Below are 25,997 nucleotides of genomic sequence, written 5' to 3'. Positions count from 1 at the left end.
AACATCCTATTACCTTAGGCTTTTAATTACATAATTCTACATGGAAAAGAGGGAAGCTCTGATATGCTGCTTGCTTTTCATTTTTATTTTAAGGCAAATTCAGGCTTGTCTCAGTGTGTTGGATAGGTAAATGCTAATTTTCATGTGTATTAGCATCAGTACACATAAGGCATTTTATTCAAATTGTAATAGCTTGCAGTTGTGGTAGAATTTAGAGGGAGGAATTTAAAGTACAAAAATAATATGTAATAGTATTAAATATTACATATTGTAATATTACATAATGTAAAATTATTGAATATTAAAATAATAAATATTAAAAATAAAAATAATAAAGTACAAAAATAATGCAAATAATAATGTATTGTCAGAATCCCTGTAGTGAACAGATACAGAGTAGTTTACAGTTGAGGCATTTTTCTTATTCCATCTTCATGAAGCATCACTGAAGTTGGGAGTTGTTTTCATGAGATGTTTGAAGATATCAGTTGCTTGCCCATAAGGATTTTCTCATTGCTTGAGGTCATTGGATGCCTTATGAACTAAACTGAACAACACTGTGTTGAAAGAACTATCCCTTTTAAGTGAAGAAAAGCATTAAAATGTATTGGCATTAACTTCTGGAGAAAATAGTGCATTCATTAATACCACTAAAAATGATGAATCAGCAGCAGAGTTGTTGCATGCAAAAGCTCTGTCACTTGCTGGTGACCAGAAAATTTGACTGGCTACCAGCTCTGCACCTTTACTTTCCAAGTTATTTGCACATCACTGAGAATACACTAATTTTGGCTTGCTGCCGTGCAATGCAGTTGCTCAGCTGTATTTCCTGCTAGTAACCTTTAGTTCCATTTCACGGTGTTTTCTGGGCACTGATTGTTAGATCTCTAGATGAACTCACCTTGAATCCATTTATCGTTTGGGAAAAGAAAAAGGCATTTCAAGGGAGGGATTGATCAGATAATAATCTTAATGGATTTTTTGTAATTAGATTTTAAACATCTGTCTTAGAATTATTTCAGTTGTGGCATTGCACCCCACATTTGATTTACTATAAGACTCAGTCCTTTGAGCTGCAGTTGCTTAAAATTGTACTGATGGAGTTCTTTATAATGTGCAGAGTTTTAACTCTTAGTGGATGTAACATTATGTCTTCACTGTGCATGATTATAGCAGATTTCCAGTGTGGCACATAGCAGAGGTTTCTCTGCTTATCATTGATCTATTAACCCTAAAATGTTCAAATGAAAAGATTCCAAGCATAAACTTTAAATATGTAACAAAAGTATTTAAATCTGGGGTCAGGGTTTTCATGTGCCAGGTAAACACAAAAATTTAAATTAAAAAAAACCCATAGCATACACTTGGATTAGAGGAAGCTATAAAAACAAAACAAAACACAAAAACAAAACTAAAAACCCCACATTAATTTTGGATTATATATGGATAATATGACATTGGTTTGTTTAGTTTATATGTAATCTAAATACTTCCAGAGTATTTTTCAGTATAAAGCATGACTTTGTAAGTTACCATCATGTTCACAATAACAGTTGGAGCAATCATCTGCTAAGATTTAGTTCTTAAAATCTGATAGTAAAACTAAAAATAATTTTTAAAAACCTTATTAGTTATTTAGTGTTTGTATTTTTATGTCTGTTGATATTTTGAATTTTTGAAGTGCAGACTATCCATTCAGTATTTTCCAGAAAGACACAGAAAAGAATTGTAGAATGGTTTAGGCTGGAAGGGATCTTAAAGACCCTTAAAGTTTCAACCCCCATGCCAGGGGGAGGGATGCCTTCCACTAGGATCATGTTGCTCATGGCTCCACACCCATTCAACAAGTTCATGGCAACAGCATGCCATAAATTGTCCATTGTATACTAACACTAATTCAGGATTCCATAGGCAATTGAAATTACTAAAAAACACAGATTTTGGCAGTACTGGAAGTATTTTGCCACAGCACCAGTTTTCTGTTAATTTTTGGCTGCGTGCTCTGTGCAGTTAACAGAAGACAGCCACTGGCTCATGCTACAAATCACATAAAATTTCAGATAGCATATGGAAAGTATCCACATTAAACAGGAATATATAGGCACTTGACTCAGTGACATCTTTTTCTCTTTTCAACTTACCTTCTTGCAGAGAAATAATCTGACGGTTCAGAGAGCTGTAAATAGCAGAGAAGGTAACTGGGGTTGGGGAAGCAGTATGGTAAAGGCATGAAGGGAGCCTGAGGAGATTCACAGATTAGCGGGAGGCTATTGTTTGCTGACACAATAGAAGGAACAGGCTCCAAAAGGTGTGTGGACGCCTGCCATCTTCTGCCTCCTTTCCCTCTGCTGGATGGGACTTCCACAGCAGAAACAGCAGCTCACCATGATAAAGTGGAAGTATGATGAAAGGGATGCCCAGGTGCCCTCTCTACCCTTTGACAGTTGCACTATTCTCTGAGCTGGACCAGTCTGGATATTGCTGATGTTTTCTCCAGTCATGCTTTTAGCAGATCCAGGCTCTTCTGGCAGTTTGAAACTAATTTTTTTCTTCTGTCTCATTTACACATGGCTTGCAGCATCTCAAGCCAGAGTTACTAAATTAGGTGAAACAGTTCAGTTTGGAATATATTAAATAGTTTTCTTTAGTCATGGGAAAGCTCTCTCATACTTCTCTGGAAAGCAGCAACATGCCTTTTGATTTCTGTAAGGCAAAACCAGTGGTCCTGACCCACAGTTCTGGATACAACATTGCCTGCAACAGCCCTTTGCAGTGTTCCTGCTGTAGTAGGAAGCTGCAGCCCTTGTGCCCCATGGTGTGCTATGTGCTTTACCTGGTCATCACAGGCAACCACAGCAATCCCTGGTCTGATAAATCCTATGCTTCTCCTAGTCTCTGATACCAGCCATCCAGTCTAACCTTCATGCCTCTTCTCTGTACCTCTGCCAATTTGTCTTCCTTTATCTTCAAGGGAAGTGACCAGTGTTGATCGTGTTTTCCACAAATTCCTATTTTTCTCTTTGTGAGGAATACCTTGTTTGGTATGTTCTGGGCCTCTAATTTGGCAGGGTGGGGAGGGCATATCCCTGTGCAGTTTTGATTTGTTTTCATGGTCACTCTGACAGGTCATGGCCATTCTGAGATGAAATATTTCCAGAAATTAAGCTTTCAGAGGGGAGGTCTCTATGACACATGCAAAAGAGCTGCATCTGAGATCCATATACAACTCATGTTTAAGCATTTGTTATATTTTTCATAGTTTCTGCAGCCTCAATAAAATGATATAAAAATAATTACATAGAATAAACTTCTGTTATGCACTCTGTGCCTTTTGCAGATATAAACCTTGAATCTTTCTGAATGTACAGCTGTCCATTCCCAAACACGCTATAAATTGTTCCATGGACCACAAGCATTTGAATGGTACTGAGGAGTTTTAACCTAGCTTAATGTAAGTCATTTACATGTTCAGACAGAGCATCTTTGTGTGCTTCTTCCAAGCTCTCCTTTTTGTATGCAGTGTTACAGTGGTTTGTATTTCTGATAAATATTTTGCAGGGTTAGCCTTTTTAATAGCTGGTTTTCCCTATATCAGCAAGCAGCACCCTACACTGTCTACAGGTTAAGAACAGATTTGTCAATGAAAATGTATAGTGCTTGATTTTATTTAAATCATGTGTTCTCAATCAGTGTCCATGTGAAAGAATTATGTAAAAGAATACAATAGACATAATGTATCTAATGATCCTTAAGTGGCAGATTATGATCATATCTTTATTAGTGGTAGTAATTGTGGTGACAGTGTTGCTGACAGGTTAAACCATTTCTTACGACAATAGCTTTTGTGCTGTTGCATCGGGATCAGAAATGCAGTTCCTGAGGATTTGCATACTGTGAAGAATAGGCTGCAAAGACATGGAAGCATAATCTTGTCATTGTGTTTAGTGATGTGGGTGGCAGATTGTGTGTAGCTGGTTCTGAGCAGGAAGAGTCTGCATATGGGTAGGTTTCAAGCCCTTAAATGTTTTAGGATTGGTAGGCAAATTGGTTGACGATGTAAGTGTTGTTGTAAGTTGTTAAATATTCCAAGCAGCAATAAGCTTTCTAAAACCTTCTCAATGTTTTAAAACATATAGTGCAGTATCTGAGCAGCTGCATTAGCTGAAATTGCTGAATTAAACCTCTTTTGCACTTGTGCTATTCCTAACCTCAGACACTGCTGTGATAGTTCTGCATAGCATTGTGCTGTATCATTGGGACATTAGGACTTAAAATTTTAAGGATGTTGCAGGGCATCAAATTGGAATAGGTCTCCTTAAAAAACAAACAAACTAAAAAAACAAACAAGAAAACCCCAAACCAGAAAACAACCAAAACCAAGCCTACAATTATGCAGATTGTACAGAAATGTGGCACCATTGTTGATAAGTCTGAAACTTTAAACCCAGAGAAAATGTTACCATAGTTTAGGAAATTTTCTCACATTGTGTGTTTTTATTGTAAAAACAAACTTTTTCTTTCCCAAAGTATGTGAGAAAATACTGATTCCTCAGTAACTTATTAAATGGATTGTTCCAAAATGTCTGCAGGTTCTGTGGACTTTTCAACATTCTCCTTCGTGCACCAATGCTTTTATCACCTTTTACCCCAAGTGAAATGATCCTGTGAGAATTATTTGCCCCAAAGAATCTAATCCATGTTATACAAGCAGCCCAGGAGATACTGGAAAAAAATTTTGGGTTTTAGTAAAAATAAGATCAGTAAAACATACGGGTTGAATTTCATGAACTCATTCTATCAAATAACATTTGAGACTAGCAGTGAATAAGTAAACAGTAGAAAAAGAGAAAAAAGTAGACTTACTTTCCAGGAGATGATCACACTTTGTTTAAAATTGTTTTCCCCCCTCTCCAACATAGGTCTGCAGATGAAATAGTTATTTATATAAGTAATGTACCTGCTTAGTCTTCATACTGACCATTTTCTCTATCCAGAGAAATAAATAAATTCATGTCATGAAAGCCTGAAGTTTAATTGTAACATAAACCTCATTGTGGAAAGGACCACATGGGTCAACAAGTCATGTCTCTTCAATTATGAGCAAATATGTGAGAGCAATTTAATCCAGAGATCATCTGCTTTGTACAAATATACCACAGAAATACTTATAGGAAACTTAAGTTCTAATATGACAAAAGGCCAAGCAGAACACGACTCAACAGGTATTTGTTACAAACATATGTATAGTTAAAAAATTAGATGCATAAGGAGAAAAATACAGGGTTGTTGTTTATTCAGTAAGTTTTGATATTTTATCTGGATTTGCTAGTCATGCAGTCAAGCAAAAGCTGTATTTCTGTGGTAAATATTATTGATGTAAATCACGTTGTGAGTGCCTGAGTCTACCAACTTACTGGCAACATTATTTCCTGAAGCGAATTTTTAATGATTGCTCTTGTGTGTAATTGCATGTTGGGATCCTTAAACAGGGTAAAGAAACAGTTACAGAATTCCTCACTTCATGCTGAGGTTGTTGTATGCAATGACTTTCTATATTTGTAAGAATTTTCTGTTGAGAGATACCACTAACCATGCAGGCACTCACAGTAATTAGAGCATAACTTTTTAAACATGTAGAGACTTTCTGTTTTGTTTTTTTTTTTGAAAATCAACAATTTCCTGAGGTAGCTAGAACTTCCCAAGCTAAAATTTCCCAAGCAAAGAAGTTAAAACAACTGGGAAGAAACTAAAAAGTATCTCTAAGTTTATATCAAGATAGAGGGGTAATACAAGGAAATCACAGGTCAGATATGTTTGGGGTGAACACAGAGAAAATCTAGCTCAGCAGAATCTTGTCTAAAGATGAGGTGTAGAGGCAGTGAGTGACCTGCTCAGAGGTGTGCCTTGGAGTTAAAGGTGAGGTTAAGGCACATAACATGTATGTATGTTGTGTCTCACAAGTTAGTTTTCCTTCCAGCTTTTTGTTCCAGTCCAAATACTGAGATCATGATACTTGACCTGAGAATTTACTATTAAATGCAAAATTTTACGTGATATCCAGAACCTTTTACAAACTGGATTTGCTGATACAGCTGTGCAAGATGTTAGTCAGCATTTGCAGAGGATCCAGGACATGCCTCCTGTACAGATTTTACTCCTTTTCTGAAAGTGGTAACTTCAGCTATAATTCTAGCTGACTTCTTTATTTATTGATTAATTCACTTCTAAATTAGGGCAATATTAGCATGTTTTGCCTGGCTTTATTTAAATCTGTTTAATCCTGACAACTCTCCTGAACAACTGATTAGACCTAATTTTCCACTGCCTTAAAATGGGAATGGATTACTTTGTTCAAAGGGGGGAGGGGGGTGTGGGGGAAGTTGAGGAAGTGCCCTTGGAGTGTCCAGCCAAGTGAAATTCTTCCTAAACTGGGATACTGACAGAAAAGTGCCTCCTGTTTTGCCTAACATGTAACATATCCTATAATACTGTTGTCTTGTAAATTCATCAAAAGAAGTGTCCCTTTTGCTTATTGCAAATGCATCTGTGTCATTTTGTTTAACAGTGTAATTTCATTGTAATATGTAAGAATATTCAAACCACAGCAGGTTGCTTAGTCTTTTAAATGCTATTAGGATGTTGTTGGATTTATGTTAGCTTCAATCAGCTGCTTCTGCCTCTGGTACCAACAGATGGACGTGTGTGGAATGATGCCATGCGAGTCTCTCTTCACAGATAAGGAATTTCTAGTCAGAAAAGACAAGAATAAACACTGGAATTGTTTTACCAATAAGGGTCTAAAGGGAAACCCTGAGCTGATGGGATGGTCATAGCAGAAGTTCCCTGTTTCCTGTGCTTTCTTGTGGGACATGGATGAGGAACAACTAGCTTGAATGAGGTATTACTAGCTTGAATGAAAGAGGATTTTCCTCTTTCTTTACTGTAATCATACTGCAAATCTGCTTTTCACCTGATGCTTTTCCACACTTCCCAAGGAGCATCTGGCTCCTGCTTAGATCTAATCCTCCCCTTCACAAATGCTTTCTCAGGGCTAAAGGCTATCATTGTCATTTCTGTGGACTGCTGCCTGCAGTTTTTCTATAGAAAACTTTTCTTTTTCTTCAGACTATTATCTTTAGCCCATCACATCACCTGCTTTCACTCTTTTGCTCCCTGTGCTGCACAAAAATGGGAGAGGAGTGGGCACAGGAGAAGTTGGTTTGTCAGGTGAGTTACATTGTGGCAGCTGCCAAGTAAAGGAGTATAGCTTGGGAATGGGAACAGCAAACCATGTCAAAGAGCCAAGAAACTACTCAGTTTTGCCAGGCCCCTCAGCATTGCCTGACCCTCTTCATCAGTGAATTTGTCCTTAATCAATGGACATGAAGGCGATTTGAGATCAGGTCCATGGTCACTGTGGAAATGCATACCTCATCTTTTCTGGTGTCTCTCCTACCCTGCTTCTTAAAGCAGATAAGCCCCTCTCAAAAAATTGTAATTACTTTTTTGAGGTCATGGGTTTAAACAAAAGGATGAAGGTTAGATTTTTTTGAGTGTGATATTCACTTCTCTGCAAAGTACCTGCCGGTTTATTCCTAAACCCTTAGTCAGTAATTTTAACACAGTTAGTCATAATTTTTTTGTTTCCTGGTTCATGTATCTTATAAAACTCCAAATGTGTAGCCTTCCATGGAATGTGTACTTTTGTGTTAATATTTGACATCTAGAGAGAGAGAAACTTACCAATAATTTATTACTAGAGAGAAAGAATTCTTTTTCTTGAATACCTATGCAGTTACAATTCATTTTTCTCTTTTCTTCCTTCCAAGTTTGATGCTGAGGTGGAGTAAAAACTCAACCACTAGTGAGTTGCAGATTCTGATTTGCAGCAGTAGGCTACATAAAAAAGAGAGGTCAGTGAGGAGAAGCAGAGAGCAGGTCTCCAGTGTTACTGACTAGTGCAGTGCCCACATTGAGGACAGTGTCAGCAGAGAGTTCATAGATGCCTGTGAAAGTTGAGGCAGGAAGACTGGCAAGCCATAAGAATCTCTTTACCAGTGTCTTACATCACTCCTATGCTTTTGATTACCTCCATCTTTCCATTTGCTCTTTTTTTAAAAAACGGAACCAAAGCCGCAAAGGAGGCTGTGTAAAGGGAAGATGGGCTGCACATGGTCTGCAGGGTTGCTGTATAGAAACCTTCTCTACTTTTACCTAGTGTTTGCAAGAAAATGCTCTGCCTCTGTCCTGCTCTGGATTGGAGGGGCAACCAGGTCTCTTGAGCTGCATCTGTAGGAGCTCCACATTAATTATTACTGGGGTTTTGTCCCTTCTTACTCCAAGCAGAACAGGCCAAGAAACGAGACTGACTGTGGTAGGGGTGGCCACCCTGTGTGGCTTCAGCTGTGTTGTCAGTCCTCCATACAAGAATGCAGAATGCCTCAAGCAAGCAGCTTGTGCTCCCCAGCATTCAGCCTGAGGCTCACAAACAAACGATGCATCCCAGGGTGAGAACCTGAAGAAGAAAGCAGGTGGTAAAGGTCTCCAGTTTCCCTCCAAGACGGCTTGTGCTCTGTTATCTGGTTTCACAAGGGAATAGCACCAAGTTTGAGCACAAAAGTAGTAGGCAAATCTCATTTTTTGCACACAGATATCTACTCAGTGTGCATTTTTATTTATAAATATATGCATATATAAATATATGCATGTATACATATGTTGCCTGATATGAAGGGGCAGAGACAATGTGACATACCTCAACTTTCAGGAACTCAAGGAGGCTCCCACACTGGTTGCCTCAGAAGAGAGGGAAAGACCAGGAAGATTCTTCTTTCCTTTGGGTTTTTGTTTTGATTCCTGTGTACAATTTGTACTGGAAGTTGGGTTGGTGAAGAAGCACTGCTGCAACCTCTTATAGAGTTTAAGATTTTTCTTTGTGCAGAGGAGACATATTCGTGTGATAGCTATGGTTTCTCTCTAGGGAAAAAAAAAGAGAGCTGTGTCCAAAGGGGGTGAAAATTTCTCTATTGTTTATTATTGCTTCTAGGATTTTGTAGTTCAGTTATGTCAGGATCAGTGCTGTGTTTGCGAAAAGCAAAGGGAGGGTTGGGAATATGATGTCATCTAAAAGTTCTTTCTGGGCACAGGTTGCTTGCGCGTGTCATTCTTGAACTGTGTGATCTTTTCTCAGGAGGAAGAGACCCAAAAGGGTCATGGGGTTTTTGGAGAGGGAGAGAGGAAATGAGAAATACTTTCCCTCTTTTGGAGAAAGGTGAAAGCAGGATATACCAGGATCCTGTAAAATACTGTTTATTGGCACTGAGCCGTTTCAAAGCTGGGAACAAGTCTGCACCAAAAATCCCAATGTTAGTACGTAAAAGAAGAAAACTGCTGAGGAGAGGAGGGGAAGAAGTAAGGCAGATTCCTACAGACCGACTGACACTAGCCAGATTTGGGACTTAGGTCTCAAACTGAGGTATTTACGTAGCTAATAAATATGGCTACACACATCTTGTGCTTCATAAATTACAGCTTCTGACACTGAAGGACCATGAAAATTCAGACCCAGTTAGTGATTTCTAACCAAGCCATTCAGTTTTGAGCTCTCATAGTCTGTGGCAGGGAGCAAACATGACTGCTCTTCACAAAAGCTATTCATCATATATCCTGTGTCTGACAGCCTCCAAAAACAGCAGTCACCCTGAATTGTGCTTCCAAACCTATCTGTATCTTGCCTCTCCAGACAGAAAAATGTCAATAGGAAAAAAAGCAGTCTGTCCTAAAAAAAGGAAGCTCAGTAACACTTAAAAAATCCGTATTTTGGCCTGGCAGATCCTGTTAATCCTGTAGTGTGTTACCTCCCCCCTCCCCCCAGCTGCCCCCCCCTATGTAAGACAGAAGATGAAAACAGCTTCCAGAGATCAAGCAGTACTATAAAACCAAACATCTGGCACTTGAATTTCATAGTCCCCTGAAAACTCCCCATATCCAACCACAGGTGGAGCAGTACCTGTTCATTTTCTGGGTCCTGCCCTTTTCACCTTCCTCTGATGTGTGCTCAAAGTAGACAGTACCAGTTTCTCTTCCTTGATTCAACACTTCCCACCTAGTGAGGGAGCCATTAAAAAAAAAAACAACAAAAACAACTAAATGCTTGTAAAATCTAGTTTCTTTTTGCTACATACATCTCAAGACTTTTTAGATGAAAATGCTGTTTTGTTTGATTGAAATTGATGGCAGTCTCCGATTTTAGTCGGGACAGGATTTTGCACACATATGTATCTATCAAAATATTAGTTTTTCAGTAAGCCATCTTTGATTTCAAAGGGACTTTGATGGGGGACTAATAATAATTGGAGATAAAAGCTGAAAGTATTTTTGGACTCCAGAGTAATGTCCATCCTTTTTCTAGTGTTCTTGTGCCTCAGTGTATCAAGCATCACGTTTAAGTAGTGCAGGTGGTTTCTACGCAGGGGGAGTTTAGGAAGAGCCAGGTGCTGCGCTGCTGCTTTTGCACTGAGGTGCCAGTTTGCAAGCCAAGAGGTTTGAAGCAAAAAGGAATACGTATAGGGTCTAGCTTGAAGTTTCATTTTAGGATCTAAAATGGAGGCGAATGAAGGAACGGAGATACGGTTTCTTGTCAACATTTGTTGTTGTAGTGATATTAGACATGTATGTTACCATGTTCGGATTATCGTGAGCTGTTTGGACAGCTTCATTTTCTGGTTCAGCTGATGCAGTTTGGAATACTCAAAGGGAAAAAACGGCCCATGTGCAGCCGTGACTACTTGTGTAGGAAGGGACATCTTGTTGGTGAAGAAGTCGAGGCAGGGTGCTTGCGGATATGCGTGCTCTGTGTGCCGGGTACACGCGGGCAGACCCCGGCCGCTCCCACACCCCGGTGCCAGGGGCTGGCTCCCGGCGCTGCTCCCGCAGGTCAGTCACGATGGCAGCCATCACCTGTGCCAGCCTGGGATTCCAGACCCAGGAGTGCCAACCCTCGCTCTGGTGGCGGCCAGGCTCTTCCAGTGCCGCCGAGGAGCGCGGGGAAAGGTCGGGAAAAGCCGCCCCCGGGTCCCCGAGCGCCGCGTCCCGCAGCTGCCAGCCCCTGCGGCAGGCCGCGGGCGGGGGTCCGGAGGCCGCAGGTCCCGCGGCGGCGGTGCCAGCTCCGGGTTTTGGCGGCGGCGGCAGCAGCGGGGCCGGGACGCGGGGCCGGGGCCGCCGAGCGGGGCGGGCGGGGGCGGCCCGGGGCGGGGGGCGCGGACCCCGCGGCGCCGCCTGGCCCCGGCCCCGCAGGATCCAGGTAGATCCGTCCGGCTTTTACCTTTCTCCTTCGGCTTCCCTGCGCCTAGGGCTGGTAGCGGGGCTGTTTCCTGGTCTCGCAGAAAGAGGCAGTGCTGAGTTAGGAAGACAAAAATAGACCTTTACAGAGAAATATAGGGATTGTGTGTGCGGTGGGGAGGGAGAGCGGAGAGCGGCACCCGGCTGGTTTCCAGGAGGAGCCCTTTTCTCCCTCTCGTTGCATGTTAGGCATTTTTGCACAGCTTTCTCCCCCCACCCCCTCCCCGCCGGGGCAGGGTTACCTCTGCCGCCTGCTCTCCGCATCTCTGGTGGGGAGCGAAGCAGCCAACTCCGCTGCGATCGGAAAGCAGCCAGAGACCATTTTATGTGAGCGAGCCGGGTGGGAAGAAGCGGAGAGAAACCGTCGCAGGGACACACACGGATATAAAGACTTGTCTTCTGCCTCCCCCCCGCTCCCTCCCCCTTGTAAATACTAAATCTGAGAAGGCAGCGATTTGACATCCACCCTGAGCATCGGCTATGGGGTGTTTGGGCAACAGCAAAACGGAGGATCAGCGTATCGATGAGAAAGCGCAGCGAGAAGCCAACAAAAAAATAGAGAAGCAGTTGCAGAAAGAGAGGCTGGCTTATAAAGCGACACACCGCTTGCTGCTGCTGGGTAAGGAGGAAGCGGCAGAGGTGGGGGCCGGGGCGAGCAGGGCGAGGAGGGGGCAGCAGCCCTAGCCCGCCGGGGCGGCGGGCGCAGCCGAGAGGGGAGATGCGGCGTGCGCCTTGGCTATGGAAAATGTAGGCTGCTGTATTGAGCAATAAACGAGGCGTCCCCAGATCGAGCTGAGCGCCTGAGCCACATGGATGCACACATACAGAAATGTTGCCGAGGTGGGGGATGCTGTGGCGTCCAAAAGCAAAAACAAAAAATAAACCAAAAAAACAAACCGCTCTGACCCCCCCAACCTGATCCGTGTATCACAATGTTCTCCCTTTCCTTCTTTCTCTTTTAGGGGCTGGTGAGTCAGGAAAAAGCACTATTGTGAAACAAATGCGAATCCTACATGTCAATGGATTTAATTCAGAGTAAGAATTATTGACACTTTGTGACTTATTTTTCCTTAAATGTTGGAAGCAGGCTAACACACAGTACGCCAGGAAATTTATTCTCTCATTCCCTGTGTTTTGGTGGCTTGACACTGTGTTTTGAGGGAGGGAGGGGAGTGAGAATAAGGAAATTGCTGCTATTGTATGTTTGCATTTTCTCCTTCTGGCCCCTTTACTGTATTTTACACTGTTGCTACTGCAGCGCTTGACAGGCCCCTGTGTAGCAACAACATGGCGACTACTTTTTACATAGAAGCAAATAACCAAATATTGCATCTGTCTGTAATATAAAAATACAGGTCAAATCATAATCGGGATGACACTGTGTGCTGTTTTTCCGGTGCTGGGGTTAGCGTAAAACTGAAACTAATTTTGCCTGTTTGTTATAAATCATCCTGTTTTGTGAGGCTACATCATTTTCTCTGTAAAGAACTCATTGCCAGAAATCATTATTAATCCATAGCATTCATTTTAGATATTTGTTGGCCTTCACCTATATTTTGTTGATTTAGAGCATGTTTACAGCATGCTGTAGAAATGAAAGAATGACTTCAAGTTCCATCAGGGGAGGCTTTGCAGATGTGGCTGTGATTGTCTGATTTAAAAAAATACATTAGGGATGAATGTGCATTGCTCTTAATACTGTGCAAGAAAATGGATAAGGGGAAAAGGTATTTGTCTTGCCTTTTCATTTTTTCTATTAATATGTTTTAATGTTTGAAGAGCAGATAAACAAGCGATCAGTGAGAAAAAATTAAATGCAAGTGACTGAACTGCTTTGGAAGAAAAAAAAAAATCAAAGTGCTAATATTTCTGTTTTAATGCAGAGAAAAGAAACAGAAAATACTGGATATTCGGAAAAACGTTAAAGATGCGATTGTGGTAAGAACACACTTATACTGTTCTTAAATGCTTGTTTGTACTGGAAATTATAAGGATTATTCTCTCCAAGATTGTGATGAGAGAAATCCCATTTTGCTGATCAGATTGGATTATCTTCTATTGATCCTGTATCCTAGATTTATCCAGATTAATGTGTTTGGTTTTTTTTTGTTGTTTTATCCAATTCTAGACTATAGTTTCAGCTATGAGCACTTTAATACCCCCAGTTCCATTGGCCAACCCAGAAAACCAATTTCGAATGGACTACATCAAGAGTATAGCTCCTCTTTCTGACTTTGACTATACACAGGTAAGAATAGAAACCACTGATTTATTCTGCTTCAAGGGGAAACATGTTGCTTCACTTTGATTTACTGAAACACTGGGGTTTTTTACTTTTTGGAAGATGGTCATGGAAAGATCTTATGCCAGCATCACCTCTGTTAACTTTCTTACAAGACTGTGGTGGTTGCACCTGTTTTAGTGGTGCAAGGTTTTGTTGTTATGGATTTATTTGCTGCTGTTTCTAAATGCTGTGTCTGCATTTAATTCTCCTCAAAGTTTCTGATGCAATCTTACGTATTGACACATCAAATAAGACTTTGTCGAAAGCCAATTTCCTATGTGGAATTCGATGCAGGATGTTAGTCTGAGGAGTTACTGTCTACCTATAGAAAAGGAAATAAAAGGCTAGAGTGGCCTCAGTGTTGTTTCTCATACTGCACTTCAGAGTGGAAACCTGCATAAGCAGTGGTCAAGTAAGGTGCTTTGCTTCCTCATGTATTGGAGTTGGCATAAGCAGTGGTTTGCTTGTATGTAAATGTTGCCTTAATTTGATATTGAATCAATGTGGGACTTCTGCGTGGAGGCTGATCTTTTGCATACAAATGAGAGATACTTTTCAGATTAACTTGCATAGGCATCTTACAGTATTTTTGTCTTTTTATGTTATTATTTATAGGCACATGCATAGAATGTTTCATATTTTATGCATGACATGAAAGCAAGTGCACAGACATCCTGAATTTTATTTTTGCAGTAGCACAGTTTTAATTTGCCTTAAAATGGTACTGAAAGCAATTTGTTATGGATACAGTAAGGACTTAAAAATATCTTCATTTGTTGGCTAAATGATTGCGAGTTGTGCATGCTATCAATACTGCCAAAGAAGCCTTTTACAATAGAGTGTCTTTAGGTTATTATAGCTTCAGGGTGCAAGGGGGAGAAGGGGAAGAGTCGTTTCTTTATTATATGACTCATATTCTCTGATGTGTGGTTTTGCCTCTGGTAAACCTACCACTTTGAAGGTTCAAGATAAAGAAAAATTATCAGACATCTTGTACAGCTAGAATTTAACACAGAATGCAGATGTTAAAAAAAAAACGACTGCAAGGTACACCCACATATTGCATAATTGCTCAATTGGTGGATGTAAGTTAGTGAAAATGAGAAACTCTTTTTAGAAATCGAATGTGAGCTTGACATGATGTATTTGTCTTATGAAGGCATTGCAGTTCTGAGGCATTTGTTGCTCATTTTATGTGGATTTTTTTTCCTTGAATTTTGACTCTTGGATGTTTGAGTAAAAAAAATGGTGATACATATACTTTGTGGTTCTCTATATTACATATGTTCTTTTGAGTTTTTGGGGTAAAAGAAGGCTAAACTGGGCTTTTCATAGGGCTAGATTTTTTTTTTTTATTGCTTTCAAATTTTTTACAGAAGCTGACTATATCTAGTCAAATTTGACTCATGGCTTGATATTTTATATAGTGGAAAATTTAACCTTGGAGGGGAAAAGAATAGGACCCAGTGGACTTTGAAACAATTAATAATTTATTGGAAATCTCAATTCAAAGTCTATTTTGATTTAAAATAAAAATATTAATAAGTGTTTTTTAATTAAATGGGTTTTCTGAAAATATGATAATACCATCACGTTATTTAAAGAGTGTCAATTACTAGTCCTAATTTAAAAAAAATATGTTTAAAAGGTTGTTACAAGTTTAAAAGAAGATAAATCTAATGCTTATTTACAAGTAAATATATTTCTGTGTCACTTTCATGTTTTCCCTTCTTTTTCCTTCTCAGCTCCATTCATAGGTGTAATACTTGTAAAATGTAGAGTATGCCAGGATTTTTTGCGGCTTTTAAATTTTTCTTGGTTTAGAATGTTATTTATCTCCAGGAGGATTTGTGAGCAAGGCAGATTGAAAAAAAAAAAAGCTATTGTGCTTCAGGGCTTGATTTTACTCCAGTTTAGGCCAATGATAAAGTAAAATTAGGTTTCCAGCTGAAATAAATTTTGACCCATTTAGTATTTTTGGATAAGGACAGATATAAAAATAAATACTTGGATAGTAATCAGTCAGGCATCCTCTGCTAAGCATTACTGATTCTGTAATTAATAGCTGATGTATGGCGTAAGGCCTTCTGAGCCCAAACCAAGTAATTAGCAGTAGACATTCAAGACTTTAGGTCAAATCATCCTTACTTCAAAATAGTTGTAAAGGAAAAAATGCTGTCGTAGGCAGCTCCAGGGCACATTTTGGCACATTCTATCAAGTGACAAAGGTTACCCTCCTTTGAATGAGGGAAGAGGCAGCTTTAGGGTTTGTAACCATATGAATGGTAATGAATTGTTAAAGACCCTTAGTGTTGCAATTTAAATTACAGATGTGTCACTTTTTTTGGATGACATTAGCCATGTAATCTTTGTCATAAAAATCGATGTGTCTTAGTTGAAAATGGATTTCAGATATATTGCGTGCCAAATGTGGGAAAATGACTGCACCTTATCATGAGTCTTTAAAGAGAGATCCCTGATGAAATGCAGAAGCTTCACTGATGGCACAATCTGACCAACACTCTTGGGACGCTAATTTAAGTATATTTGTGATATATTGGGTGTGCTTAGACACACATTCTTAAACTGCATACAAATTAACTAATACACATTTAATTGTGAAAATTATCTTTAAAATAAGTGGATATGAAAATACAGATTTCCTGTGGGTGGAATCATATTCTTAATTGCAATTTATGACTAAAACTCCAAGAACTTCAGTAAAGATGGGGACTTCATATTTAGACTAAAATGTTCTGAGTCTTTGTTTGTTTGTTTTTTTTTAATTACATACCTCTCAATAAAATGTAAATAGAATATTTTATTTAGCAGTGATACAATTTTTAAAACAAATGGTTTTCTCTTTACAGTGTTTTAACTTTACTTTAAGAGTCCTTGGAGTGGCCCCAAAAGGATTTTACTTACTCTAAAAAAATCATTATTTATATGGTTTGGTTATGCTACTCTAATGATTCTTTTAGTTGGTATAAAAAAAAAATTGAAAACTTCCTGGATTTCTCTTATAATTTTTGCATAGTCTTTCATTACTTTTATAAAAGAGTGTACAATTTTTACAAAGTATTTCCTGGCTGATTGATGTGTTCTAATTCTATAAATCATAAGAAGAAGAGCTAGAGTTTTTACAAGATTGATAAATAGAAATAAGTAAAGTGTCCACTGTATTTTCTTCTTTGAAGTTGTGACAGGAATCAAGATAAATTTTTTGTCTGACCTGATTAGGCATTATCTTTGGTCAAAGGTGGAATCAGCAGAAGTGCTTTAACACTGGAATTGTAGCATACGTGCCTTACGAAAAAGGATTTTTTATTATTTTTGGCAAAGTGTTGATGGATATTTGCTAAGGTTAACAGGAATTGACCTGCTGCAATTTTAATCCTTTATTGATGGGGATTTATTTTGTTCTTTGTGAATCAGGGTGAACATATTAAGGCCATATTATGCTTGTAGCTGTGGTGTATTATCTAAGCGTGTGTTTACTCAAGTTCAGTTGTCTTTATTACAGTTTTTGAATTTCCTGGGAACTACAAAGCTGCTCAGTGTATAATTCCTTTTCCCCTTGTCTTCCCCAACAATGTAGGCAGACAAAGTAGCTTTGCATAAATATGTCCTGAATGAAGCTCATCTGATAAATTTTGTGTGGGTTAGTAGCAGGTAACGGTCACCTACCCCTGGCTGCATCTCAAGTGTTTGGCCATATAAACCAGTTACCAGTGAATGTGAATCATCTGCTTAGTAGAGACCGTGTAAACACTTCACAGGTTTTAGGGAGCAGGGAGAGTTTTCAAAAGATTCATCTTCCTTTGCAAAGAATGTTTTAGGGAGGCAAAGTATTTTTTGGAAACTTCGTAAGTAGTGAATTGTGTGGATGCAGTCCCTTGTGCTGATTTTAGTATCTGAGTTTTAAATATAATTTTTACAGCTATTTTATTACTCAGGGAAGCTCTTTAATTTAGCTGTTAAGGATGAAATGTTAATGTGGGCATTGACAGGGAAATCACTTCAGATTAATTAGGTCTGGCTTTGCTTTACATTTTCAGTTACTGCAGTTTGAGTTCTAGCTGATTAATTTTCCTTCAGGTTTTCTTCTTAAAAATCAGAACACCATATTCAAAATATAAAGATATGATAACGAAAGATTTGAGAAACATCTGCTCTGAATTTGAAGTTTCATAGAGTTTTGTTAAGAATTTCAAATTTTTATGATACACAGTATTCAAATTCAATCTTGTGTTGATGCCTGGAGGTGGCCGCTTTTCACGGTGTGCATCTCAGTGTTTGAAGCAACTGAAAATCTTGCTTAGGTGAAGTGTAGTGTTGGGTTGTAGAAAATCTTTATCCTGGATTTACAAAAAACTTGATAAGTATGGTTCATATATGGTTAAATTTGCTTGGATTGTACAGTTAGTGCTGTGACTTATTTGATCATAAAATAAAAGAGAGAATGCAGAGAATATTGCCACTCAAACAGGTTCACTTGATTTTTCTTTCTATCTAAATTTTTACTTTAGGGCTTTGTTTACCATTTTGGGTAGAACGAACACAAGTTTTTATAACTACCTGTGATTGCACTATATAATATTATTATGGTCAATATTAACTTTTTTAAATCAATTAGACTTTAAAAAATTAAGTAATTTGTTGTGTTCTGTGATCTAAGATGCGCATTGGTAGATTTTCATATTTACTTAAGCACATATTTTCATATTTAAACAAACACAGAAAGTATCTGAATGGCCAGACAACAATAAAGTTGTGTTGGTCTGGGAACATTATTACTGCCCTGAATTAATAACACCTGAAGAGCTAATGAAGAGGGCTGTCAGAGAAGGACAGCTGAAAACACGTATGCTGTTAGAGCTATTGGCAGCTCCTTTGTCTTCATACAGAGGTTAAAATTGTCAGAACTGATAGTGGAGTGTATTGGATATTAGGGAGAGGAAGCAGTCAGGTAACTCAAGAAATGTTTTTGTTGTGGTAGCAGTTGTTTTCATGCTGCACATGATGCATTAACAGCAGATACTGAATTTGAGCTCTTTTCATGTGAAGAGCAGATTCTGCTAAAACCCAGCAATTGCTTTTCTTCTGTATTAAATACCTGTTTGCATGCAGATGTGGCTTAAGTTGTCTGCTTTTCATTAAATCAGCAAACTGAGTCCTTATTGTTCTGATTAGTAAGTATTAAAGTTACAGGCATTTCATACATGAGATCAAAAAAATACTTCAGTGTTACTTGTTATGTTGTTCTTGTTCTCTGTAACCTGTAAGTTTGCTTTTGATGGATCAGGCAATCCAGTAGTGCTGTCAGATACAATCAGTTATTTTTTTAACTGTGTAGTTTTAAAAATACATGACTGGAACAGGGATCTTACTGCAAACAAGTATAGGACAACTTGGGAGAAAAAAAAAAAAAGGAAAAAAAACCCCAAATGAACAAATCTCAAAACATCTGCACTCGTCAAATTTATAATATATCTGGGAACTGTAAAACTACAAAGCTGTACCATGGCTTTCTTTAATTCTTTACTTCTCATTGGTATAAACTGTTGTGGATCAGTTAGTTTGGAACAAGGGATGGAAGAAATATGTTACACTTTTATTACAGAATAATGTTCTACTGTAGCAAAAACCTTATTTCATGCTTGAACATCTGTTTTTTTGTCTAAAGCAAGCATCATCCCAAACACAAACTGTGTATTTTAAGTAAGAAATCCTGAGCTTCACAGAAGAGCTGTACTTTATATACAAACCACTCCAGTTTTAAGCTCCAGTTATTTTCAGTAAAGTCAGAGTATTTATCAAGGAGATAAAATAAAGGAACTAAATTTACATCCTAGGAGAGGAGCTCAGGGATCTACCTTAGGCCCCCAAAAATTAGCAGTAGAAATACTGGGATTGAGAGCCATAGGAAATCCTGTGCATGATCACAAATGATCTGAAGTTAATAAATAGGAGTTGTATTCAGAAAAAATATTAAAGAGGCAGATACTAAATTTTCTTTCTAAGCCTTCCTGTTAAGAACAGATTCAACTTTATCTGGAAAAGGTTCACCCTTTTCACAAATACTTCGGTTTTTTAGAGTATATTTTTTTCATAGGTTATAATATAAAATGATCAATTCTGTTCTGAAAGCTATTTGAGAAAGTCTTATGGACAATGGTGCTTGTGAATAAAGTTCAATGTTACATTAAGTATTACATCATCATAGTAACACCAAATTAAATGTTTGCTGTTTTATATTGTGAGTCTGATTTCCCAGATAGTGAGGTGGTATTCATACTTTATCCAGCCTGACTTACTTATTATCATCACACAACACAGAGACTTTCATTGTGAAACTGGAAAGATATTATCATTTATTATTATTATTGCTGCTGCTAAGTAAAACTTAAGTTATTTCCGTGGTCTCCAAACCTGTTGACGTTTTCTGGTATTACTTCCAAGTTTTGTACCTATTAATACAAATTAATTAGAGGGTTTTTTTACAGTCAGTTGAGCATCCAGTCAACTACTGCAAATTATTGATAATAATGTCACATTCTGCTTTTTTTTGCTACAATTTGAAATTAAAACTTCATATACTTATATTGCATTTTACTAGGATAACAATATTTTTACATCTAAATTTGGATAGACAACAGGAAGACTAATAACTTGAATTATCATTTTAAGTGGGAGTGACTGATTCTCCTCACAGAACCAAAAATGTATTAGAGGATCATTTCTGAACATTAGAATATTTTTGTTCATCAAGTAGTTTTCAGTGTACACCCTAATTTTGAATTTAAGAAAGCAGAATCAATAGGTTGAAGCCTGTACTATCATTGTCTTTGTCCTGGCCACAGATTTGTGAAGGACATATTTTAAAGTGTGGTTGCTTTGGAGTTTTGAGTTCCTTCACAACTGTGGCTGCTGCCAGGGTATCTTCTGAAAGCAATCCTGCGATGCGGAGGTGGCAGCAATCCTCTGCCATCCTGGGAGGTAAGATTTGGAAAAACAGCCAGTGGAGTAGCTCTGATCCCTATGGTGGTGCTTGACAGATATAGCCTGGCCAGAATCACATCTTGATTCCCAGTCTTTCTTCAGGCAAGAAACAAAAGAAATTATTGTCATTTCTACCACTACCATTGAGGTCCACTGAAATCTCTGTAAAAGATTTAATTACCAAGTACTTTATATATTAAGATTTTACATGAACATCAAATGATGGTAAGAAATTCACTTTTTTTTTCCCCCTTACGTGTAAATCAAACTGAATTATAATGAATGTAAATGAAAGTAAATGTAAATAAGTGCAAAAACCACACTCTTAATGGAGACACATTGTCTATTTAGTCAAAGGATGATGACATTTCAGACTTTCACAAGTGGCAGTTTTCAGAAGAAGGATATTGACATTTTTTATGAATTGCCATTATTTATAACCTACATTAAAACAGATTTCCCATCACAACCAAAGAGAAGGTAGACATAGCAGAGTATGTTTCAGGATTGTCTTTATTATCAGTTAATTCTTTTAATCTCTTAAACCAAAGACTGCAGGCTGATTCACTGCTTTTGCCATTTTTGAGTGCTCTGGAAAAGTAGTATGTTTAGTAGTCAGGGAGAATCTTTGTTTTTTACTTCATAGACCGTGATAAAAGTGTACAGATCATGGATAAATCATTACATGTATGCATCTTGTCACTGAAGTCAGTGGAGACCTATGGAACAGAGACTATCACCTACTCAAATAATATTAGTGTCATTGTTTAAAGCTCCAAAGAAGTGAGTGTTCATCGGCATAGCAGGAAAGAGCTATGTTCGCCTTTCTTCAGCACCTGATGAGATCACAGCTTCTCTTTCTGCAGCAGTGTTGACCACTGCCAGCTTTGATCTTTGCTTGTTTTTTTCATCACCTCCATAGCTTCATCCATGGTTTATACTTACTGTCAACAGCAGATTACCTTTTTTTATGTCAATAAAGACTGCATACACAGACAGGATATTTTTTTTGCAAGAGGTAGCAACCTGGGCTGAGGAACAGAGAAGCTAAACAGTGTGGAGAACTCTATGTATACCTTGCATATGCCTAAATAGATAGGTTGAAAACCAAAAAATATTATGAACAATATTTCTCCTCTGAGGATCTAAGAAGCTCTTTATAATAAATATAAATAGGACCGCTATAAAACAGATAAAAGGCAAGAACAATGCATATTTGCAGTTAACTGCTAAAAGGTTTCCATAAAATGTTTATTGTTTTGTTCTGTCACCCTTGTCACATAATTTGTTTTGCTGCAGTTAAAGAGATTCAATTCAAGTTTCAGGACCTTCTCTTTAAAAGGACACTCTTTTAAAAGAGGAGAATGTCATTTGTACAACAGTTTCAAGTTCGTATTGCCTTTTACTTTGGAAACTTGTAATAATTTCTTGGAACGGAGCTACCTCTGGTTGTAAGCATGCCAGCTATCACATGAAACATGCAGATTAGGGTTTCTTGCTTTAAATCAGTAGATTAATTTTGGTTGGTTTAAAGTGTACTCTTGTAATTAATCTACTAGTATTTGTTTTAAAAACTTATGCTGGATGTTTTGAAAGGATATTTATCCCTAGGCAAGAAGACTATTGGGATTTTTTCTGTTACATCGACGTTAGAGATGAACTTTGCCTTTTAAATCTTTTAAAAGTAAACATTTTCTGACACTTCTGCCAATTCATTACATTTGAGTTTTCTTGGTGCTGTCAGTAGGACTCAAACATATTTTAATGCAAATAATTATCCCACTGTTTTGAACTGAAACTGTTTAGCAAGATGAAATAGGCTAAAGATATGCAAGCCCTCTTATCTCTGTTAATTTGGTGAATGCTTTTTGATCACGTCCACCCTCACTTCCAGAGGATGTTAAGTGACAGAGCTGTGCAGCTCATTCTTTTTCTTAACATACACCCACATACTTTCTTTCATAGGAGCTAAATAATACCAAATTTAAGAACTGTCAGGTAGGAAAACAAGAAAAGGCAAAGTACAGTTAACTAAAATAGGGAAAAGTGTGTCCTCTTTGTAGACAACAAACTGCCCCTTGCCTGCAAACCTACAGCTGACCACAAACAGCAGCAGGACCTGGTTGTCAGTCACCTCCAGAGTGCCTTTGGTGCAGGCTGTGTGCCATGAGGAGTTACCAACTCCAGACCAACCAACCAAACAAAAAAGTGGAGGACAAATGTGAATGAAAAAACTATGTAGCAAATATATGGTCACTAGAGGAAGAGGTCAGGTGTCACCACGTGCTACTAAAAGTGTGTCATTAATTATTAGATTTCCAGCAGATATCACAGCAGGGTGAGGCTTCGTGGTACAATTTGTAGCTTTTAAAATGTGAGTGAGAATATTCTTTCTGGCAGGCAGGTGTCCTCTAACTTTAGCTTTTCTTTCCATCTCAGGATGTCAGTGCTGCTTGTTCCTTATTGGAAGACTGGCTTATTTAGGGTAGCATACTTTTAGCTGAATGGTAGAGCTTTTCCCTTTTTCCCATCCCTAGAAGTAGCATTTTGAATCACTGTTGTCATCTGGTGAATTTCTCCCTAGATTTTAACAGCAGCAAACTTAACATGCTAACCAACAGCAGTGTGGGTATATCATGGACCAAAAGAATAATTAGTCAAGGAATGTGTAAGTGAGAAATCGTAATTAAAAAATAGTTTTAGGGACTGAAAGTCATGTCAGTAGAGGAAGATGGCTGTTGACATTTCTGAGAGCCAGCCATTCAAACTGCAGGGGGTGGATTTGGAAGAAATAAAGTATTAAATTTCATCTTTGGCCTTCAGTTCTACAGAGCAGGTTTTGATTCTTCTCACTGATGAATGAAAGGCTGGCAAGAACTATTATTTTCCATAAATACAGAAGTCATCCTAAGCAGCTATATTCCCGAGGGTCTAATGTTGCAAAGGCTTAAACAGTTGGATATATATGGACCTAAATTCACAGCTAATACTGCCAGCACAGCATTCATGCAGCTGAGCTTCCGGTTATGTCGTGATATTAATATAAAAATCACAAATACTTTCAATTGAAAAACAAAATAAGCAAATCATTTTTCCCCATTAATTTTATATTTGGGAGGTCGTTAAGCACTTTTATGGATTTTCTTGGGGGTGGGTAAAATTGTGTAGGTTAGAGATTGGCACAGAACTTGAAATAAGCAAAATCTTTTTCAGATAAGTGACAGTTCTCTGGATGCTATTAAGCTGTGAACAGTAGGTCTTTTCAATCACCGTGATTCATTTTCATATTGTGGGGTTTTTTAATAATAATATCTTTAAAAGGCTTGCTGAACAGTAGGCTGCAGCAGCATAACTTTCTGTGCAGAAGGAAGGTTTTATGCACAGTGTCCTAGATAATTTACCTTAAATTGATTTGCACAGCTCAATAAAACCATAAGAACACTGTACCAGCTCAGATCACGGGTTCATTTAGCACCAGATCTCATCTCTGACTCTGACTGATAGTGAAACAAGAAAAAGTTTAAGGGGACACACACGTAGTAATGTTTCCCACATTAGTTGTCCACGTTACTTGTCCTAGTCTTTACAGATTTATGGCTGAGGTTTTTTTTGACTGGGAGTAGTATTTCTGGATTTAATGATTTTGATAGATTTTTCTTTCAGGATTCCACCACACACACACACACACACACACACACCCCTAAACCTGTGTGAGCTTTCAGTTACAGGAGTGAGTTCTGCAGTTTAAGTATGTGTTGTATGAGGAAGTGCCACTTGATTGATTTGGAGGATTCTGTTTGTTTTGTTGGTTTATTTCCCTCCAAGCCTGCTGCCCACAAGTCTTCCCTAGTTTCTCTATTACAAATATTACATCTTTCCTACACTGCGCCTCTCATTTTATATCATATACCTTCAATTATTTGTCTTTTCACCTAAAGAGTCTCCTAAACTTCTCTCACAGGGTTTGTTCCATGTCTTTGCTCATTCTTGTTGCCCTTCTAGTTTTACTAGACCCTGTTGGCAATGAGAAACCCAAACTGCAAATAGTGTTCAGGGTGTTGTTTTCTTTTTCATTATCTAGTCTTTTTTATTGTGGGGTGGGGTAGTCTTTTTGTGTTGGTGTTTTGCTGTTGGTCAGGTTTGGGGAGTTTTTGACACTGAGTTGTTATCTTTGTATAATTACAGTAGATTATTTTATAATTCCATGAGAGCTTGAGCACAGTTGCAGGGAAGAGGAATATAGGTGAAGGCCTCTGTACTAACACATTAGCAGAGCCCAAAGAGCCAATTAATGATAATTATCCTTATCTCAGGTATTTTCAGATCTGTTATACATGTTGACTAGTTTGTTAAAAAAATCCATTGCATTCAATTCTCTATTCTTTTATGTTTAATGACATGTCTTCTCATTTGCTATATTGCTATGTATGACTTACGAAGACATTGAAGCATTTTTAACATTATCTACCATGACTAATATTTTCTTCCATACAGACGGAGAACACACTTTATTTTTGTTCTTAAAATGGAAAATAAATTGCTCTTCAGCCTGATTTTGGAAAGGCAATGTTTACAGTACCACAAAGGACATTTGTGCTTTCAAATCTGCTCATAGTTCCTTAATCGTTCATTATGGTTTGCCTGATTTAGCAGAAAAGAACACCATTGTTTGTAACCCTTCTCATTAGAGAAATAAAATGTTTAAAAATACAAAATACCCCTTTTTATTCTTTGCAGTTCCTAATGCTGTGTGTCACTAAGAGAAAATGGTCTGAACTTTTTGATCTCCTCTGGGGAAACGCTGCAAGTAGCAGAATTTTGTTATTTTTATGTCAATTTAGGTCTTACATGATTCAGCACTTGTGGCTTGTGGGAAAAAGTGTTGTAGATTGTGATTAAAGAAGCAAAAATAGTAAGGAGTGGCTAGTAGAGAAGGCCTCTTTTTACTGCTAAAATATTTTTTTATTCACTTTTTTCATTTTTAAATCGTATTTTCTCTATCAGTTCTGACTAGCACATTTCAAAGAAAATAGTTCAATTCTGTTTCACTTTCCAGGTTTTTTTAGCAGTATAAGGAATTAAGAACAAGTTGCTATAGGATCTTGGTAATGCTAAATCTATACATTAAATAGAGTCTGTCAAACAGGGCTGTCTCCAGCAGTCAACCAGTCATCCCCTTCTGGTAGCCTCTCAGGAATAAACAGAAAGTCTCTAGGGAAGGGAATTGAAGAGGATACAGGATGCAGAGAAATTGCTTGTAGTGCAGGAAGAATTCTTTGTTGTAGTAATGGACCACAAAGAATAAGTTAACTCATTCTGGGATGCATTAACAAGACTGTTGTACAAAAAAGCATGAAGTAATTAAGCCATT

The 25,997-nt window shown here is 38.1% G+C and overlaps 1 protein-coding gene across 3 annotated transcripts in view; it reads left to right on the top strand.

Annotated features, from left to right (window-relative positions):
- Positions 1–25,997, top strand: part of GNAL (G protein subunit alpha L) — a 181,307-nt gene that overhangs the window by 54,850 nt on the left and 100,460 nt on the right. Inside the window, exons 1-4 of one of the 3 annotated variants that reach the window (XM_058830405.1) lie at positions 10,158–10,935; positions 12,303–12,375; positions 13,224–13,278; positions 13,469–13,588. In XM_058830405.1, coding sequence (XP_058686388.1) covers positions 10,674–10,935; positions 12,303–12,375; positions 13,224–13,278; positions 13,469–13,588 — 510 coding nt within the window. In that variant the 5' untranslated portion in view covers positions 10,158–10,673. Of the gene's footprint in view, positions 1–10,157; positions 10,936–11,406; positions 11,960–12,302; positions 12,376–13,223; positions 13,279–13,468; positions 13,589–25,997 lie in introns of those variants that run through there. The other 2 variants (XM_058830406.1, XM_058830404.1) reach the window with 2 other exon arrangements.

This window comes from Poecile atricapillus, chromosome 2 (genome assembly GCF_030490865.1).
Source record: "Poecile atricapillus isolate bPoeAtr1 chromosome 2, bPoeAtr1.hap1, whole genome shotgun sequence".
NCBI lineage: Eukaryota > Metazoa > Chordata > Aves > Passeriformes > Paridae > Poecile > Poecile atricapillus.
Note: the sequence above shows the minus strand (reverse complement) of the source record. Positions and strands in the feature narration are given on the sequence as shown.